At 35.3% G+C, this 21,089-nt stretch overlaps 1 protein-coding gene across 3 annotated transcripts in view; it reads right to left on the bottom strand.

The window, feature by feature from the left end:
* LOC150095616 (kinesin-like protein klp-12) overlaps nucleotides 1-21,089 on the bottom strand; it is a 282,767-nt gene that overhangs the window by 105,379 nt on the left and 156,299 nt on the right. For all 3 annotated transcript variants that reach the window (XM_090410291.1, XM_090410289.1, XM_090410290.1), the window contains exon 8: nucleotides 14,463-14,615. In XM_090410291.1, coding sequence (XP_090266417.1) covers nucleotides 14,463-14,615 — 153 coding nt within the window. The remainder of the gene's footprint in view (nucleotides 1-14,462; nucleotides 14,616-21,089) is intronic.

The raw sequence follows: 21,089 nt of genomic DNA on the forward strand, positions 1-21,089 counted from the left end.
TATCCAGAGTCACAAAACTCTCTCACACACACACACAGGCATGTTATCACCCCTAAGAAGGAAGGACTACGTGAGATGACAACAACTTATACTGAGTCAAACAAGAACAACTTTTTTCTGTTCAAACCCTTCCATAATTTAATTTTAGGCTTAATTTGGTAGAGTATATTATTACTCTCTGCTGCCACTGGCAGAGGTTTTTGTCTGATAATCTGCCAGTAATCTGTGTATGGTGCAGGCAGATGATGGATGTTTGAGAAACAAGCTGATCTCGCTGCAGTATTTGCAGCCTCATTTCTCTTAATCCCAACATGACTTGGAATCCAACAGAAGCATACATTAAAAATGTAGCTTCCATAACTGAAAGAGGAGGTTGGATTCAAGAGAGTACTAGATGACACTGCAGCTCTAGACTTCTTAATGCCTGAAGATGTAAGTCTGAATATATTATGCACCTTCCATAGTGGTGGAATCTGATATATTTTACTGCAAGCACTGTTGCATACAACTCTGCTGTAAAGTTGTTACATTCTGGTGGGATTTGTGCAGATATAATGTTGTCTGGAAAGACAACAGAAGATCCTACTCGGCCCTCTGCTTTTGTGCTTGTCTACAAAGATTCTTCATGATGGGAGAATCTCTACAACACTTGACCAAATGTCATAAAACCCTTTGGCTTACAGATAAAAACTCTCCTACAACTTCTTGATTTGGCAGTATCTAAGCTATGTTGTCTACTGCTATTTCAAGAAGTTGAAATAGCAGTAGAAATGGTAATCTCACTTCCACTATGGTAATCATACATGCCAGCATACAGCATTTCTTTCAGCAGGCTAACGAAATTTCCCATCCCTATTGTCATCTACCAGCAACTCTTCGAAGCTCACAGAACTGAATATGTGGGGTGCTTTGGCAGGGATTTTATTTTAGCTACATATAGCAGAGGCAGTTGTTGGTGTCAAAGTGACAAAGGTGGTTCATTTGCTTCAACATACAGACTAGGAATAAGTGACAAGCGAAATGCTCCAGTTGCAATTCTGATAGTTTGATGATGAATATCAGAAGCCTAACAGAAGCAGAGACTTGGGACCAATAGTCAAGTTTTGATCTTATCAATGCCCTGTACAAACAAATTAAAGAATAAATATCTATCAGCACCCCAGTGGGTGAAAGATAGGGCATGTAGAATGTTCATTGCTTTACAGCACTTGTCTTGTAACTGAGATATGTGAGGGAGGAAACTAAGTTTACTATCCAATATCAGTTCATCCTAACCCAGAACTGTGGTATGCCAGAGATCTGGGTCAGGATGAAGTTCATGTCTGTGGCAAAAGTGCACATAAACTTTCTTCTGCTGTGAAAATCTGAAACCATTTGCAAATACCCATTTTGAGAGATGGTCAATGGCTTGCTGCAGCTGTCTATCTATGACTCTCATATTATATGAGTGAGAGACAATGGTAAAGTCATTCACATATAGAGCGTTACTTACTGTTGGAGGAAGTTCTGTTATCAAGTTGACCTTGATTGCAAAAAGCATGACATTTAACACAGAACTTTATGGGACTCCCTCTTCTTGGTTATAGGGGTGAGGGAGTGCAGTTCCCACTCAGACTTGGAGGTTTCAGTTAGTTAAGAAGTTTTTGATAAAAAGACAGAGATTCCCTCTATGAACAAAATTAAAGTAAGTCTTTCAGTATTCCAAATCATCAAGAAGTGTCATATCCTTTTTCCAAAAACCCATACTAGATGCTTGCATTTTAGGAAGGTATTTCTAATAGATGCCTTCAGCCAAATAAAATGATCAATGGTAGAATGATATTTTCGGAAGCCAGATTGTGTTCTGGAAAAAAAAAAGGTTGTTTCTATCCAGAAACCATAAAAGACATGCATTAGCTATTTTTCCCATAATCTTGCACAAGCAGCTGGTCAGAGCAACTGGGCAGGTTATTTGGGAATTTTGGATCCTTCCCTAGCTTAGGAAAGGCAATTATAATCCTTTTGCCAGGTGTCTGGAAATATGCTTTCACAGAAAATTCTGTTGTAAATGTGCAGCAGTTGATCCATGGCTGATGTTGACAGATGCTTTACTATCTTATAATGGATATAATGGATATTCTCTGGTCTGACAGCAGATGAATGACATTTAAGTAAAGCATCTTTCATTTCCTCTTTAGTAAATAGTCAATGTATTCTTCTGTGTTATTTGAAGAACAATGGCTTTGTTGATTTTTTGCTTTGCTTTTTTTTTTTTTTTTTTTTTTTTTGGGGCAAGGAACTTGGAGGGATAAGAAGACACTGATGTTTTTACAAAAGTCTCCCTGAATGTGTCAGCAATTGTTGTTGGATCACCAACTGTGCAACCATGGTGCTAAAGGATGGAGAGCCAGTGGGTGGTATATCTGCCTTTCATTTTCTGGATTTTCTCCTGCACTTCTTTGCTGCTGGTTGATCTTGATCATACCAGCAGCAGCAAACCAAAATCAAAAAGAATCCTGTATTCAGGATTCCTTTTGATTCTGATGCCTGAGCTCATTTGAAAGCAATTAGGCTTGTTGTTGTGGGTATTCCAATCATCATTTCATGATGGCTTGAACCGACTAGAAATTGCAGTTGTGATTGCTGCTATAATAAACTGTTACATGCTTCACTGCATCACTGATAGAAGATGAACTGACTATTGCAGAATCAAAAACTGCTAATTAGGAAAAGGTAGACCAGTCAGCATGCACAATTTTTCACCGTGATATAGTACATGGTTGCCCATAGAAGAGTGGATATCATGGGAATGTGATAGACTGTCATCAGTTTCTCTTACCCTGATATATGTCAGGCACTAACCCACAGTATTATGTCCATTTAAATCCCCCATTAAAAGTAAGGGGATGGTAACTGCAATATGACATCATCAAGGTGATATCAATGGGGCAGGAGGGAAATAAATGTAACATGCTGTTGTTATATTTCCAACAATCATATAGCAACTGCTTCTATACTAGTGTTCATTTGGATTTGTTAGGAGGAGGTATGGCTATCCTGCATGGGCAGGTCCATCCCCCTCTTCTGTCCTTAGGAATGAGAGTAACATTACAGAGAGCTGAGTCATCACTCGGTTTAAGGTATGTTTCCTGCAAGCAACAACACATTGGTTTATACTTCTGCAAGAGAGCCTTGATGTCATCTATATTTTGTCAGAATCCACAACAATTTTATTGTTGGAATGTTTCCATTATTTCTTTTTGGTGGCATCAACTGGCTTCCTATGATGAATGGTTTTGTTTTCATTAGTCTTGGGCTTTTTTCCTTGTTTGAGAATTGTGGATGGACAGTATCCATCATTTCTTCTGGAAAAAAATCTAAGACTTCGTCAAATTCCACTCCCTTTAGATCATCAGTATATTGATTGTTTTAGCTTTCTGAGGGGTAGCAGATCCATCTAGCTGTAAAATAAAAGGCCTAGAGGCATATCTTTGATCCTCTGTGGTGCACGTTACAATATTTTTTAATAGGATTTTCATGTAGTGGGATCCTTTCTGCCATATCTTCAGGAGTGAGTCCATAATTATTTCTCTCTTTCATTTTCTCAAAGAAGACAGCAAGCAAATCATATTTTTCAGGGATGTTGTAGTAGTGAGAAGGCAGGATTGATATCCTTATTAATGTCCTGACTGAAACTTTCTTTACAGTTGCCTTCTCAGCATAAGGGTTTTAGCTGGTTGCTACTGTTGTGGTATGCTGACTCTTTGCTTCCTGGTATGTGATCCATTACTCTGTTTTTAACTTTTGTATCTGCTTTTCGTCCGCCCACCTTTGGCATGCTCAGGGGTATGCCAGGCGGTCTCCCTCACAGTTAGAGTATTTTGATGTTTTGTTCTTGAGAATGACCATATTTCTGATGTTTAAGGCATCATAAGGTGATTGGGATATACAGCACCATACTGGACAGTTGAAATATCCTGCTTGACAAATATTGGTGGTTTTGGTTTGTTAAGGTTAAGGATGATGTTTCTAGAGGGAACCAGATACCCATCCCTACGTATCACTCTTATTATGGCTGTCACTCCCTGGTCCTTGAGTTTGGAGAGATCAGAAACATCGAGGAAGTCCAACTTGGATATTACGCCTCTGACTGTGCTGCTGTAACTGCTTCAATAAGGATATCTCCTGAATGTAGTTTCTTTACATTTTTTGGAGTTCCTACCAACCCTTCCAAACCCTTCTGGATGAAGGATGACATTTTTCCAATTGGATGTTCACCTGCTGAGTGTATAATTAGGAATAGTGATGTATATGTTGCAGCCTCTGTTGTTTTTTGTTTCTTACTTTGATTTCTGTTGATGATGCTATGATTTTTGTACCTGGCTGGGGGCTTGCTGAGGGCCCGTGATAAACAAGAGGATGAAGAAGTGTTCATTCTCAAGAGGAATTGGATTCAGTTCCAGAGCTCCCCACCCACCACAGAGCCACAAACAGATGTCCACTCACTGGCAAGCAATGATTGTGCTCGGGAGTGGAACACCAAAGCTACACCAGATGCTATACAGTAGTTCCCCCCCCCCCTATCCACGAGGGATATTTTCCAAGATCCCTAGTAGGTGCCTGAAACCACAGACAGTACCGAACCTTAATATATGCTATGCTACCAGGATTTCCTCCCCCCCCCCCATTCCACATATCCAGGATTAAACTGCACAGCAAACACAGCGACAAGGTGTTAGAACATAGTGTGGTGGTCTGGAATATAGGATAGTAAAAATTCAGGGAAAGCAGAACAAAGAATAGAGGAAGAAACACATAGACAAAAAATAGAAACAAACAGGGCCAGTGCCATCACTGAGAGGTCCCCTCCACCATGAACAGGTGCCCCACATGGAGAGGCTATATTTGTGTTAGGTCACTGTTAATGGCAAAAACACTGATATCCCTGAGTTTCATCTGTGGAAATAGAGAAGGGGAAAACCAACTTCAATTGTGGATGTTGTTGAGGTTCCCAAGGACGACAGCCTCACTGTTTAGTGAGGCTGTCGTCCTTGGGAGTAGTGAGTTTAGTGAGTAGTTGGTTATCATAATTATCAGTTATTAGATGACTGTAAGGGGTGGTGGTCATCATTTGGAGAGCAATGGCAGCATGCAAATACAAAAAAGAAAATTAAGGAAATGCTGAACCTGACATATCAAATGAGGGAAAGGGGGATTATTCTCAACAACAGGTTTTGTTGAGAATAACCAATAATATAAACCACCAGCTGAGGTTTTGTTGAGAATAATCAGCCTAGTTCTGATGACTGCAAAGAGTGGTGTACATCATTTACATTACTGTTAAAGCCATAAATATTAGGGAACTGGGTCTGGAAACTTTTTTTTTTCAACATATATTAATATTGTGGGGTTTTGTTACCTGCAGTAAAAGTGCATTTAACATGTTCACGTCATGCGGTGTTTTGCACATTTATCGTACCAACAGGACTTCTCATTACTGTTTATGTGCCGCTTCCACACCTTGCAGGCAGGCCGATCTGACGTAAAGTTTACACAGAGTGTTGTTTCAACTCTTTCAGTAAAATTTTATTGTTGCTTTCTTGTGCGCTGCTGGCAGCCTCACTGACACAAAGTTTGTGTGGCATATTTGTTGCAATTCTTTTGGTAGAATTTTATTTGAAGTTGGCATTTGTGATCTGTCTTAATGTCATCAAAAATTTCAAATGCAATTGAACAAACACTTATTTCATGCAATTGAAAATTTGGACAACTGTTAGGACAATTGTGGGGGTTCAAGATTGCATCGGATGAAACCCAGCAAACTAAAAACATATGTGGGATATCTAAATGTTCTAGTGATGAGTTTCCTAAGCTACTCTCAAAAAAAAAACAAAAAAAAAACCACATCTGATGAAGTTCGAATTTTGGAAGATGCAGTGAATAATTCAAATGATGATTTCAATCAGATGTTATATTTACAGAGTAGTTCCTCATCTGAAGAAGAAGATATTTTTTAAAGTAAGGGTTGTGAGTTTTCTCTTTCAAATGAATGCAATCTGATAAGTAACATGGCAGTACCGGTTCATGATTACAGTAGAGAAGATGAGCTCCTTTTACCAGTTGATGCAGAAAATCCATCTGCAGTGTAGTCTGTGTTTCTAATTGATGGACTAATGGAATCTATTGCTAGAGAAATGAACAGATATGCAAAGCAGTGCTTATCTGCATCTCAGGATTGGGAAATTACAGCTAAACAAGGAAATTCTAAAAATGGATACCCACATCCACATCATTGAATCCTATTGCTTATGGAGATAATACATGTTCTGGAAATACGTTTGTACTGGTTAAAGAATAGAGCAGGGCAGCAAGTTTCAGTACTGAAACTTGACATGACGCTCAGCTATAATGCTGTTAAGGTGTCGATCTCTCAGACCAGATGGCATGTTATTATTCCACTCTCAGAAAGACAGTCAAGTGGTATAAAAAAATTGCCATGGAAGTACTCTTCAGAACAGCTCTTGTTCTGGATTATTCACAGAATAATTATTCGCATGGATTATTCACAGAAAATTCAGTTCTGAAGGAAATCTCTCCGTTCTCCAATTCAGAGAGATAATCATAAAATAATTTTTAGATACAGGAGAGTGTATATCTAAAGAGATTACAATGAAAGGGCAAAATGTTCATCAGTTGAGAAAAATGGATGGTCTGTCACACAAGACTGGTAAGTGCTTCAGAGAATGCTATTGAAAGTTGTTTTCAAAAATTGGTGGAAAGAAATTGGCAGATAAGAAATCTAAGATGACAACATATTGTATGAACTGATGGGCAGCCTTCCATGTGTTTAATGCAACTCATACATATGAATAATTTACTACTTTTAAAATAACGTAACAATGTAGAGTCATGTTATGTTATCCATAAATAATATTTTATGTCTGTTACTTTGCATATGCAAAATAGATATTGTGAACTTTTAAAATAAAATGTCTGCATAAGGAACAAAATTATCATCATCAAATTTCTGCCATGTATCTTCAAGGGGTGTACAGGATGATAGTACTACATGAAAAATTTACATCATTACTAACTTCCTATCTACAATTTTCCTCCAAATCAGCCTGTTACTTGTCAAGACTCCAACATTATCAGATCTTATATATTTCTATCGTCTAAGGCAGCGCTTCCCAAACTGTGGGCCACAGCCTCCTTGGGCGGCCATACATTTTGTTGAGGGGGGGGGGGGTGAAATAATGAAAACAAATTTAAAATGTTTTAAGACTAAGTAGATTTTTTTTATCTTAAAAGAAACATATTTAATTTTTATTACTTATTATTTCTTTTTTGTTATTTTTTATATTTTAATGAAAAAAAACACACATTGGTGCGGGTTCACAAATTTTGCTTCCTGCATATTTCGGCACTTAATGAATATTAGTAAATATATGCTTATTCATATAAGTTTCATTTCAAAGCAGAAATCTGAGAATTGCAGTTTCAAATATTTCACCTGATATTGACTTTTTGTGTAGTAGTATTGAAACACATCCATCACATTAAATTATTAAACTTCTTCTATGTTTTTAATTCTTTCTTTATTACTAATCGCTTTACGTTTCATGTGCTTGTACTGCAAATGTACAATAACAATATATCTATCTATATAAAAATATGAGATAATGTGCCATGTCAAATGTGTATGTAAGATGCTAAAAATATAATATTTGCATTTGATTTTTGCAATATTCGCTGTGTATGTTTTGTATTGAATATAAATATAAGAAATATTATAATAATATATGTCTGTATTACGATTTTTTTTCGAGGGGGCCGAAAAAATATTTTAATTTTTCCAAAGAGGGCCTTGCCATCCAGAAGTTTGGGAAGCACTGGTCTAAGGCACTTTGTACAGTATCAATCCACCTATATCTTGGTCTTCCTCTGGATCGTTTTCCTACTAACCTGGCAGAGAACACTTGTTTTGCTAATCTTTCCTTGCCCATTCTTGTTTAAGTTAAGGTTAAGTGACCATACCACCTGAGATTAGCTCTGCTAACGCATTCCTGGATGCTGACAATGTCAGGTTCTTTCCTAATATCCTCCTTTTTAACATGATACTGCCATTGATGCCATCTGTTCACGCCTATAATCTTTCTCAGGACTCTCATATCTGCAGTCTCTAGTCTTTGGTCAAGTGTTTTACTTCTGACCCAGCTCTCAGATCCATAAGTTAAAACTGGTTTGAACACTGTCTTGTATACAGCTAATTTAGTGTTCCGACTAATTTCTCTCTTATTCCATATGAATTTATTCAATTGACTTCTCACCATACCAGCTTTGCTGATTCTGTTGTCTATTTCTATATTTAATTTATCAACTTCACTAAAAATCGTGCCTAAGTAGCTGAAATGTTTTATTTGTTCCACAGGTTCTCCGTACACAACACAGTTGACATTTTCAACGATTCTGCCTAAGTTTGCAACAAAATTATTTATGTATATATTATACTTTTATATAAAAGAAAAAAATCACTGTTCTTTAGTAAATAAAAGAATTATCAGAAAATAAAGTGAAATATATACACAAAAAAGAAAGAAATACACATAACAAGCACAATAAATTATACAAGATGATTTCTTCTTCAGTCAATCCACATGTATTTCTGCCACACCCACACCTGATCAGCTTTATTAGATCATAGGATTAGCCCCTATCAATAGTTATTTACTGAGCTAGCAATGTATACAGTCATTGTTTCTTATTGGTTAGTGATCTCTCTCCATCTAGTCATAAGTTTTCATTTTTAATTATGTCCATCATAAATGCAAATATGAAAGTATAGTTAATAGGATCACATATTCTTCACTCCAGCCCCAGATACTTATAACACAAGCAAACACACATAATATAATATCACAGATGTAATTTATTCATAATCCATTTTACAGTACTGAAAGTATTTTTATTCATGCCTATTCTTTATCTTCCTATATTTGCTATTCTTTACACCTTTTAGTAAATCAAGTATAGTAACTAATAATGAAATATATCATTCTCTTTAATTATTGTTTTTTTTTAATATATTCCAAAAAGAACATTCCTTTTCACCTATCCCCCTCTCCTCAATGCAGGATTAGTTACAATCGAAGAAACTATTATGAAAATCAGCATGTTTGACAACTCACAAGAATGAAATTTCCAGTAATTTCACTCGCTTTGACAGATAATTAGGTTGGCGGCGAGCGAGCTACTACTGCCCCAACCTGAATGTGTTAATTATGATGTCCTTCATTGATTTTTTGTACTTTGGAATGTGTATAACAACTTTCAGTCTGGAATTCTGTCAAGAGTCTTGGCAAAATCCTAAAGCCTTATAGTGTAACTATTCCCCTACTCCAACTCTGCAGTCACTCTATTATAAAATTTGAACAAACTGCTAAAGCAAGACCTGCCTTTAAGAAATACATGCTATCCTCTATAAAGGATCAAAGTGCTACCTGTCGCTTCTGGATGCATACCCTAATTAGCTTCTCCAATACATCTTAATTGCTTTTATTTTGTTTACTTTTACACACATACCTACACAGTGAAACTGATTTTTGTTCTTGGATTTTATACTTTCTTTGAAATAATGCATTATTTGAGAGGAATAAGAAGATACTGCTCTCCAATAGAATCAAGTCAGCAATTGTTGTTAAGGTTCTCCATCCTTAAACATTATCCATTATGTTTAAGTATGGAGAGTGGTGGGTGGTGTATCTGCCTTTAATTTTCTCAATTTTGTCCAAGACATCTTTACTGTTTGTTGCTCTTATTATGGACAATGTGTATTGGATCCTGAATTCTTTTTGGCCCTGACAATGCACGTCTCCTGCTCAGACACATTTGAAAGTGAGGTTTGTTGTTGTTATGGGGTAATAACTGTAGAAGACACTCCAAGCTTTCTTCTAAGATTCACTGGCTGCTATGCAATCAGCATTAAGTCAAAGTTTACAAAAATGTTGACACCAATAAGATGTTTTGGGAATTGCAGTTATGGCACTTGTGCATAAACACTGTTGCATGATTCACTGAATTGCTGATAGGAGAAGAGTTTTCACAGAATCAAATTATGCTAGAGAAAAGAACAGTGGTGGCCAGTGAAGTTTTAAGTGGGGTGCTGCCTATATAAAATAATTTTTAAAAAATTATTATGTATAGGCAGCACCCCCATTTAATATTTCATGGGCCGCCACTGGAAAAGAAGGTGAGCCAGTCAGCTTGCTTGATTTACCATCATAATATGTGTGACATAGTACATAGTTGTCCATGCAGAAAAGTGGATATTATGGAAAATAATAATTTTTGAATCATTTTCCCACTTAAACAATGGGAAGGGAGAGAGGGTGAGCAGACAGTTAAAGTCAATGGCAAATGGATGTCAATGAATGGTAATAAATGCCAGAACTAGCACAGATGGCATACCAGCACCAACAAGTCTTGGTCCTGTCTACAGACAGGGAAGAAGACTTACTGCAACACTGCCAAGATCTTATATTTTTATACATTATTTGAGAGTGGTAGACTTTAGCAAGAAAATAAAATTTTTAAGTTATTTTTTTATTATTTATTTATCTGCATGGAATCTTCTAAGATGATGAGTAAGCTGAAGACACAAAACCAAGAAAAGAGATTGTTCACAAAGTGGTGTGTTAATGGTATTAGCAGCAACAAGAAAAGATTCCCATGCCAGGTTGACTAATTAGAGAAAAGGCAAAATACTTCCAAAAAAAAATGAACATACTTTCAAATCACATGTATTGTGAGAGATGGTTAGCATCATGGAATCAGTTACATAATAATTTGTGAAGAGAGGCAACTGGCGGATTTTGAGGCTGCAGAAGACTGTAAAAGCTTTCCAAGACATTGTTCATGATAACAAGTGTATAACACAGATGAGATCAGCTTGTTTTGGAGAATGTTGTCCACATCAATGGCAGTGAACCCAACTCATCAGTTGGATATAAAGTAAACAGCAGGTTACTATTAAATGTTGTGCCAATGCTGCTGGAATGCATTGATGCAAACACCCTGTGATATCAAAAAACTGTCATCTGAGCACTTCTGGGAGTACCTCTCCAGTCATCTGCATCAAGATGATGCATGAATTATTATTCATGCATCATCTTGTACCCAAAGTGATCAGGCATATCAAAAAAAACTTGAGATTTCCAGCAACCACGCCTGTGGTCTATCATTAGATAACAGTCTGCCACATCCAAAAATCGAAACTCTTGCTAGCAGAAACATTTCTATCCTTTCTCTCTGCCAAAGAACTGTAGTGGCATTATCCAAACCAATGGTTCCAGGAATAACAAGTCTTAAAACATTTGTACAGAAAGAATTATTTAAGAAACCTTGTCGATTTTGAAGGACATTCTGGTAATTCCATTTAAAATAGATAATAAAGGTAGCAATAGGGAGCTCATGAAAGAGAATAACAGTACCCACAGTAAAGCATGCCTGGAATAGAACTTGGCTCACAATGGCAGTGTTTGATTCAGAAGACAATGATGAAGAATTTCAGGGTTTTAAAGAAAAAGAGATTTCCAAAAAACAAAGATCTGGAAATACTGCCCAAGAAATAGACTACTGGATATAGAATGATGACACTACACCTAGTGCACAAACTCTTACCGATGAAGAGTTAACTGACTTTGTGAATAACACCAATCCTCTACCAGAAAGCTCAAAAGAAGGGAACAGCAAAGACTATGAGAAAAATTGATGAATTCCAAAAGCTAAAGCATTTGGAATTCATAACTTTTGTAGAAGAACAAAACAGGTCTTTATTCCTGAAGAATAAATCGACTGTACAAAAGTTACATTCCAATTTCACGTGGTATCCTATGAATGCCTTAGCCAAATTATCACACATTATTAAATGACAAACAATTCTGATTAGATCAAGCTGAATACCAATGCATCCCCCCCTCCTTCTCCCCACAGATACAACAAGAGAATATTATGTCCCAGTTTGTGAATTTCTAAAGTTGGTCGTCTACTCCATAGTGTCCACAGTTCATCATGGATTGTTAGTTCTGCTTGCAACACATCTATTGTAAATCTATTCACAATCTAATTCCATTTACGCATTGCTTACTTAGTAAAATAGAAAAGCAATTCTTTTTCTTATTCAGCACAACCTTGTGCAATTTCTAGGAATATTTCTAATTCTATTTCCATTCATTAAATAGCTATCAACAGCTTAAGCGCTGCAATCACATTCTTAGCATTCATACATTTGCATATCGCAGCTACATGATAAATTGACATGTCAAAATTTGCCGGTTTTCAGAAAATTGAATTTAGATTATTAGCACTAAATTCAACTATGACACACAGTTGTTTTAGAACAGTATGATAGATTTCACAAGTTGACTTTGCTGATGTAGGAGTGATTAATAGTAAGAAAACATTTATTATACAATTTCTTGTCTTGTGACATTTTTCATTGTTCTCTTAAAAAAGGTATCATAATTCTAAATTTGTCATTTTTTTTTTCATTGCCCAAAGTATGATAGATCATATGGATTCATTCAAGTGCTGCTATTAAGGAGCAATCCACAGTCATTTCAGCTTCAGGGAAAAAAGACACTTCTATTTTCCTATAGTGATTACTGCAAAGAACTGATTAGATGCATCCACTGAAATGCTTTTAAGCAGTGTACCTAAAAATCAGCACTTTTTGACCTCCCCCATTGGTTGCAGTTGTGATATATAAAGTGATTATAAAAATTAAAATATTGTAGTGGTCCCTGGCAAATTCATAACTACATGCCTTCTTTCAGTGTGTGACAAATTTGATAAAATATCATGTTACTGGCACTAACCATAGCATTCCTACCTCTGCATATCAATACATCTTGGCCTTGATGGAAAAATGTTTCTATTAAAACACTCAAAGTTTCTCATGATATTACATGTGATACAACACAAGTTAACAAAATAATTTGGTAAGGAAGGGTAAATGCTGATTTGTTTAATCAAGCACCATTTGTAAAAAAAAAACATTGCTTTTAAGCATCATTTGAAGGAAGTTTGGTTTTACAGTTTAAAGTGACATAGTACTTTTATAAAAGTGGAATGCTCAAATTTGTACGAAGAGCTTGGGGAGGGTGGAGGAAAAAGCAAGAGAAACTAGAACTAATTGCTTCATGTGATAGCAAAAACAAGAAATACCACAAGAATAAAGTGAACAAGAAGTCGGGGTGCTCTAACCTGACAAATTGCAGATACTCCTGCAATTCATTGACCATAATTTATCATTTTTGCTACCTTTAAAATTATCAGTAATATTTTATTATTTTGTCCTCTCTAACTCTTTAAAAGCTAACAGATGAGTTTAGCAAAATTTTCAGAGCAGAATAGACACCATTATCTGCTTATTGTAATGTTTGTTTATTTATTGATTTTTGGATGGGAGGGAATTTAGAATTCTCCCTTTCATTGAAAGGAAGTAAGTTACAAACAGTTCAGGAAAACAATAGCTTCCAATGGAAATAGACAAAATATAGCAAGTGAATGTTTTTGTTTACAGTTTATTATAACTCTTTCTCCCTGCTTTAGGAATCTTCTAATGGCTACCTTCTTTTGTTTGCTTGCGAGAAAACTATTATGCCAAAAATGTTACCTTTTTTGTTTCCCAAAATTTTGAAACCAAAGTTTCAGTGATTATATTTTGATTTAACAATAATGTGAAAAGATGCATCTACTTCAAGAGTAGTACTTCCCTTTCCCACAATGCACAAGGTGCATCTTCAAGTTCTTAAAATCACAAACAAAAAATTGTTTTCCCTAATGAGGTTGGATAAATGGTATATTACTGTAATTGCTCTAACCAACTTGGTATAAAACTCAGCAATAAAATTATGAAAACTTTAAACATAAGCAGAAATACAAACACATTAACTGCATTCTCAATGGTGTGAGTAACAAGTTTCAGTGAAGAATGCAAATTAAGTAATCAAAGAGATAACAGAATAAGCAAAGCTGGTATAGTGGGGAGTTAATTGAAGGAATTTTTATAGAACATCTGAGAAATTAGCCAAACTAGTTGTATAAGGAGTATTCAAATAAATTTCAACTTACTGACCTAAAAATAAACCAGTTGTTTCAAGGAAGCTAGCAATGATGTAATCTTATTTGTAAAATATTATCATGGTATCATGTATGCTCTAATCAGGTTACGTATTGGGAAATGCTAATGCTAATTGGGAATTTTATGATGTTCAATACATTATAGAATTCTAATTAATTTCATAATAAGAAAGCCAACTGTCCTTCAGAGAATGTTTACTATGCCATCAACTTAGTTTTAGATATCAACTGAGGTTATCAAATTTACTGTATGAAATGAAATGAAAATCAAAACTTTCTAGAATTATAAAGAACAAGGATAAAGAACTTTATAATTCTAGTTTCACAAAGCTTAAATTTACCTTTACCACAAGCCAATTTGCTAATTATTGGCTTGCTCTTCATCTTGGATGCCATGTCAGAATATCTTAGGGTATTCAGAGTCTCAACCACATTGGTCTCAGCAGGATTAATGCATGCAATCATCAGAGTAAAACTTGCACCAGTCAGAGATTCTATGAAAGAAAATTAAAAAAGATCATATAATATTCATATTAAAAGTAATAATGAAAGGATAATAAAAGAATAAAATTTTATATTTGAGCATTTTACTTTTCTACATATTTAGCTAGTTTTTACTTCAATAAATTAGCCAAACTGAACGCTAAAGCTCCTACTGAACTTACATGCATACCTATTCACTTTTTTTTTGTGTGTGTTAAATGTTCTATATTTATATAAAAATATACAATCATGAATATCAGTAGTACTCTTGAAAACTTTCACTGGCAACTTCACAATAAAAGTCTAGTTGAATTCCACATGATTAGAGCAGAAGCAAGATAGTATCCATCTAAAAAGAAGGAGAAATAACACAATATGATAATTAGAGAAGTATCTCCTTAATTATCCATTTTCCAGGTAAAATTTATATAAGCATACTTTAAGACGAGGTTAAATGAAGAGAATTTTAGAATAACAAGCTGGGTTCAGGTTAAAAAAAAAAAAAGAGTAGATTATAAAGACCACATTTTTACTTCAAGACAAACAGTAATCATGGGAATGTAGCAGAATTTATGTATTTCAGTTTTACAGATCTCAAGAATGCATATGACACAGTGATAAGAGAAGAGCATTCAAAATGCTGAAAATACATTGAGCAACATATACATATTCAATACTCAGGATGGAATTAAGTAAGAACTGAAAGATATAAAGGAGTGGTTTGATGTAAAATAAAGTATAAAGTATGATGTGCATCCTAATCACATAATTCTGCTAACAGTCTTAAGGACTTTATATTGAATTTAATACTAAAAAGAAAAGCATCAAAATAGTAAAAACATGGAAAAATTCTCAATACTGCATTTTCTCTTAAATTCTCTTAACTCAATTGAAAATTTGCAAAACAAACAAAACATTTTATACTATAACAAAGAGCCCTGCACAGCTTCATTCATGAAAACCAATAGTTCAAAACAGTCAGTCTTTCATAGAAAGACACGAACCTAAAGGCTGCAGTAGGTTTGTGTAGTAGGCACATACATGAGGTCTTGGACAGAGTTCATGTCTTTTAAATAATGCAAACTAATGCAACTCAATGCAGAAAGTTATATTTTCTCATTGGAAAATGTTGAATCTGGCTATAACAATAAAAATGGATATATCATATCCTTAATATCAATAAAAAATTTTAGCATTTAGGCTAAGTTTTAGTGAAGAAAGTTAATTAAATATGTAAACAGATAATAAAATAAGCAAAGCTGAAATGGTGAAGTGCAAGCCTAATAATTTTTTGAGAATATGAGAAAAACAAAAACAAGCTGCAGGATATAACACGAGGTTCAAATTAATTTTCATTTATGGATTTTTTTTTGTTAAATATCTGACCCACACATGAAAGGTCACAAAAAGCATAGTCTTTCAGTGCTGTGTGGGCAAAAATGAAAGTGCCCCAAGTAAGGAACAAACTCACACCCTTCAGATTATGAGACTGCAAGGCAAGTTAGAAATAAAATAGCTTATCAAAGACTAGAGAATGCAGACATGAGAATTCTGAGAAAAAAATAAGGGAGTGAAAAGATGGCAGTTGCAGAATCATGTTAAAAATGTTATTAATCACTTTTTCATAGATTTAAAACACAAAATACAATAAACCATAAAAAGATATTTATTAATTGGCTTATATTTTGTTGTGTTTCAAACTGGCACCTTCAAAGCAAAACACAACAATGAGTAAATGAAACAATTTAAATGAATATATAATAAAATTTTAGCAGGCAAAAGACCTGAAGTCCTAATTTAGCATCCTCTAATGCTATATACAAGAAGTTTTTACCAGTTGTTAGATTGAAGATGATCTTAAGGTGACTCTCTCCCAAATGTTTTCCATAATAATGCAGCTAAACTTGAGGTTAGGAGAGTACTTCACAGTCATTCTTTAGTCTAAAAATAGTCTCTCTCTGACTTGTAATGATGTCAAAAAGAGTTTGACAGTCCTGACTTTCCATATTATGGCAGAAAATGTATAATCTTCCAGTCTGTCCACAGTAGACCATGTCACAATCAGAGCACTTCATACTCCAAGATGTGATAGAGGATGGAGTATCCTTAGGTGAGCAGATCAGGGTTGCTAATTTGTGTGATTTTAATGTGGTGTAAAAGTTATACATATATATATATATTTAGTACTTCAGCTATCTTTTCAGATCCCTGGATAAATGGGATAGGAATAGTGCTTTGCTCTTGTTGTGCATTTGTGGGGAGGGGGGCATGTAGTATTTTATCTATCCTGTAGGATTTGTAGCCATTGGTCAAAAAAGCATGACGAAGGTAGTTGACTTCAGAGATAGATGATGATGTGACTGTTTATGAAGGTATCTTCAGGTTTGTATGTTGGCTTTCTATAGTGCAGAGAATAAACAGAAAATAGAAAAAAAAATAGTGGATCACTAAAAGACAAGTGACAATGTCCGTCAAGAAAGGACAAACAGTTCTTTGCTTCTTTTCCTAATGTGAAGTGTATTTCAGGGTATTGACTTTCTAGGTAAGTTACAAAAGAATCCAAAGATTAAATGTATAAAGATTAAAAGTAGCTGTGGTGTGTTTTACTCTCAAAATATTCCATGTAAAAATTGGCCAAAGAAAAGCGTGGAGGACCAATTGATACCATCAATTTGCTGTACATTTTTCCTTGCCAAATAAAGTAATCCACATTCATAAGTAAATTAAATAATTCAAAAATATCAGGGTGGGAAGTATGTCAGATAGTTCACTATCCTTTTCTATTTATAGAATAGCCAACACACAGTGGATGATAGAAATGTAAACAATCACATCATGTAATCACTTTCCTGGTTGGTTAAGCGGTTAATATATCCACTCTTCAACCAACAGGCCATGGGTTCAAATCCTGCCATGGACACAGATGCTAGTGATTGTCTTTAGATGGTAGATGAATTTCATCTACCATGTAGAATATCATCAATCTAAAAGTCATCCAGCCAAAAAGCATGGAATCCTCAAAATTTTAACTCTAAAACTATTGTTCTAGTGATATAGCCCTTGTTGCACAACTCAACTATCTTCAGCATCCCACGCTCCCCCCTCCCCGTTATAAACAACTTTCAGCAGGATCATGAAATTGGAAGACATCCTAGTATCAAAACAAGGTATGTACAAAATTTTTCCACCTCTTTTATTCTGCTATAATTGCCTTCTATACTCACCCATAATGCCCTAAAATATATATACCCCTTTGAGTAATAATAGCCGATGTATTTAAAATAAGGGACACTCCTAAACAAAAACAGGCTATAATAGCCGTAATTATAATAATAGTATTTAAGAGAAGTAGCATGGGAATTTTCCCAGAAACTATACCTAATCTTCAGCATATTTTTCTGGCCAATAGCTACAGCTCCTACAAAATAGATAAATACATTATCATCATCATCATCATCATCAAATTCCTGCCATGTACCCTCAAGGGGTGTACAGGATATGACAGTACTACATGAAAAAATTACATCATTACTAACTTCCTATCTACAATTTTCCTCCAAATCAGTCTGTTACTTGTCAAGACTCCAACATTATCAGATCTTATATTTCTATCGTCTAAGGCACTTTGTACCGTATCAATCCACCTATATCTTGGTCTTCCTCTGGGTCGTTTTCCTGCCAACCTGGCAGAGAACACTTGTTTTGCTAATCTTTCCTCTCCCATTCTATTTAAGTGACCATACCATCTGAGATTAGCTCTGCTAACGCATTCCTGGATGCTGACAATGTCAAGTTCTTTCCTAATATCCTCATTTTTAATATGATATTGCCATTGATGCCATCTGTTCACGCCTCTAATATTTCTCAGGACTCTCATATCTGCGGTCTCTAGTCTTTGGTCAAGTGTTTTACTTCTGACCCAGCTCTCAGATCCATAAGTTAAAATTGGTTTGAAAACAGTCTTGTATACAGCTAATTTAGTGTTCCGACTAATTTCTTTCTTATTCCATATGAATTTATTCAATTGACTTCCCACGATACCAGGCTTTGCTGATTCTGTTGTCTATTTCTATATTTAGTTTACCATCTTCAGTAAAAATTGTGCCTAAGTAGCTGAAATGTTTTACTTGTTCCACAGGTTCTCCATTCACAACACAGTTGACATTTTCAATGATTCTGCCTATTTTCATTGTCTTTGTCTTTTTATTGCTGACCTTCATACCATATCTATTACAACAGCTATTCAATTTAGTCAGAGAATCTTGCAGACTTGTAGCGGATTTATTTAGAAGTATAACATCATCCGCATAAAGCAAAGAGCTGACATTAACATCTCCAATTTTGATATCAGGTTTAATACCACATTCCTTCATAATGTGATCCATATAGATAATGAATAACAGAGGGGATAATGTACATCCTTGTCTCACACCAGATTTAACATTAAACCATCTTCCTGTACTTCCTTCAATTCTAACTGCTGACTCACAACTCAAATAAAGACTAAGTATTGCTTGATATAATGCCCCATTGACACCATATAACTGCAGCGTATTGAATAGCTTCTCTCTTGGCACCTTGTCATATGCCTTTTCCAAATCGACAAAACTTAAATACAGATCTTTGTTATATTCCCATGCTTTCTCGACTATTTGTCGTAAAGTGAAGATCTGATCCTGACAGCCTCTATTTGGCCTGAATCCAGCTTGTTCTTCACCAAGCTTTTCTTCCACAATTCTTCTCAACCGTTTCTCAAGTATACTTGCATAGATCTTGCCAGGAACACTCAGTAGGGAAATACCTCTGTAATTCTCACATTCAGTTTTATTTCCCTTTTTATATATGGGTACTATGAGAGCTCTACTCCAATCATCGGGAATTCGTCCCTCTGTCCAGGCTTTCTGAACTATGCAGTGCAGCCACTGTAAGACTCTTATACCACCATACTTCAGCATTTCTGGTCGAATATCATCTACTCCTGCTGCCTTTCCACATTTCAAGCCTTTGATGGCTTTTTCTACTTCAAGTATGGATATGTATTCCTGACTGCATGCCTGGTCAGTGTTTTTTATCACTGTGCTGTCATCACTGCTTGTTTCATTTAGCAGTTTTTCATAGTAATTACTCCATACTTCAAGGATATCTTTTTCTCCTGTTTTCATTTCACCTTATCATCTCTAATTCCTTTTACAGCACTCTTTCCTCCATTCCTAAGCTTCTTCAACAACCTCCAGAATATTTTGCCACCTTCTTGATATTTATTTTCTATATTCTTGCCAAAGTCCTCCCATGACTTTTGTTTAGCTAGTTTTACACACTGTTTAGCTTTCTTACATTTGTCTCTGTATTCTGTAAGAGTAAAAGCTGACTTATTTGCCAGGAACTTTTGATATGCTTTCTTCTTTTCCTTCACTGCCTCTTTAACTTCCTGTGTCCACCAGGGAGTTCTGATTTTTTTATCTTTGCACACAACCTCACCACATGCCTCTCTGGCAGAATCAATGTTTCCTTCAGAGTTTGCCACTGAATCTCCAAGGTTTGATTCCTGTTCTCAAACTCTTTCATTTTCTTTTCAATAATATTTCTGTATTTTAGTCTACAGTTTACATCTGAGAGCTGCTCAAATTTTATTCGCTTTAAAACTTTCTTACATGTTATTCTTTTCAATATGAAATTCAATTTTATCCTGCTCAAGACTAAATAGTGATCACTTCCAATTTCAAATCCTCTGTACACTCTGGTGTCCTGCACCAGGGAGAAAACATCACTATCAACAATAACATAGTCAATGAGACTTTTCTTATTCCTAGCCTCTTCTCTCCATGTGAATTTGTGCACATTTTTATGTTGGAACATGGTGTTAGTAATAACCAGTCCATGTCCTGAGCAGAAATCCAACAGATATTTGCCATTATTATTAGCTTTGCTCTTTTCTCCAAATTTTCCCAAAATATTTTTGTATGTCTCACAATCATTTCCTACTCTACTATTTAGATCCCCAACAAGGACCAACTTTTCCTTTTTCATTGTGTCAGTTGCTTTTTCTAAAGCCTCAAAAAATTCCTCCACTTCTACCTTAGTAGAACCTTCTGTGGGACCATAGGCACAAATAAGTCTCATTGTCCAGTTCCCCATTCTCATATTTGCCCACATTACTCTACTTGAGACTGACTGCCATTCAAGAAGATTAGCCTCGTATTTTGTGTTGAATACTATGGCTACTCCTTCTTTTCCTTGATTGTTATTGCCTGAATATAACATTTTGTATTTATTGCTCAGAAAGATCTCACCAGTTTTGATCTTGTTTGTTTCAGTCACCCCTATTATGTCGATCTGGTACTTATCTAATTCCTCAGCTAGCTCCATTTCTTTGCCATTCAGGCTTCTTACGTTGATAGTACCGATCTTTAACTCTGGTGATGTTGAGTTGGGGTTTGTTTTCAGATTTGTTCCAGTAGCTGACTTTTCGCTGTTTGCCCTGGTTC

This window comes from Typopeltis vanoorti, chromosome 20, assembly GCF_054136105.1.
Source record: "Typopeltis vanoorti isolate ZY-2024b chromosome 20, IOZ_Tvanoo_1.0, whole genome shotgun sequence".
In the NCBI taxonomy this organism is placed as follows: Eukaryota; Metazoa; Arthropoda; class Arachnida; order Uropygi; family Thelyphonidae; genus Typopeltis; species Typopeltis vanoorti.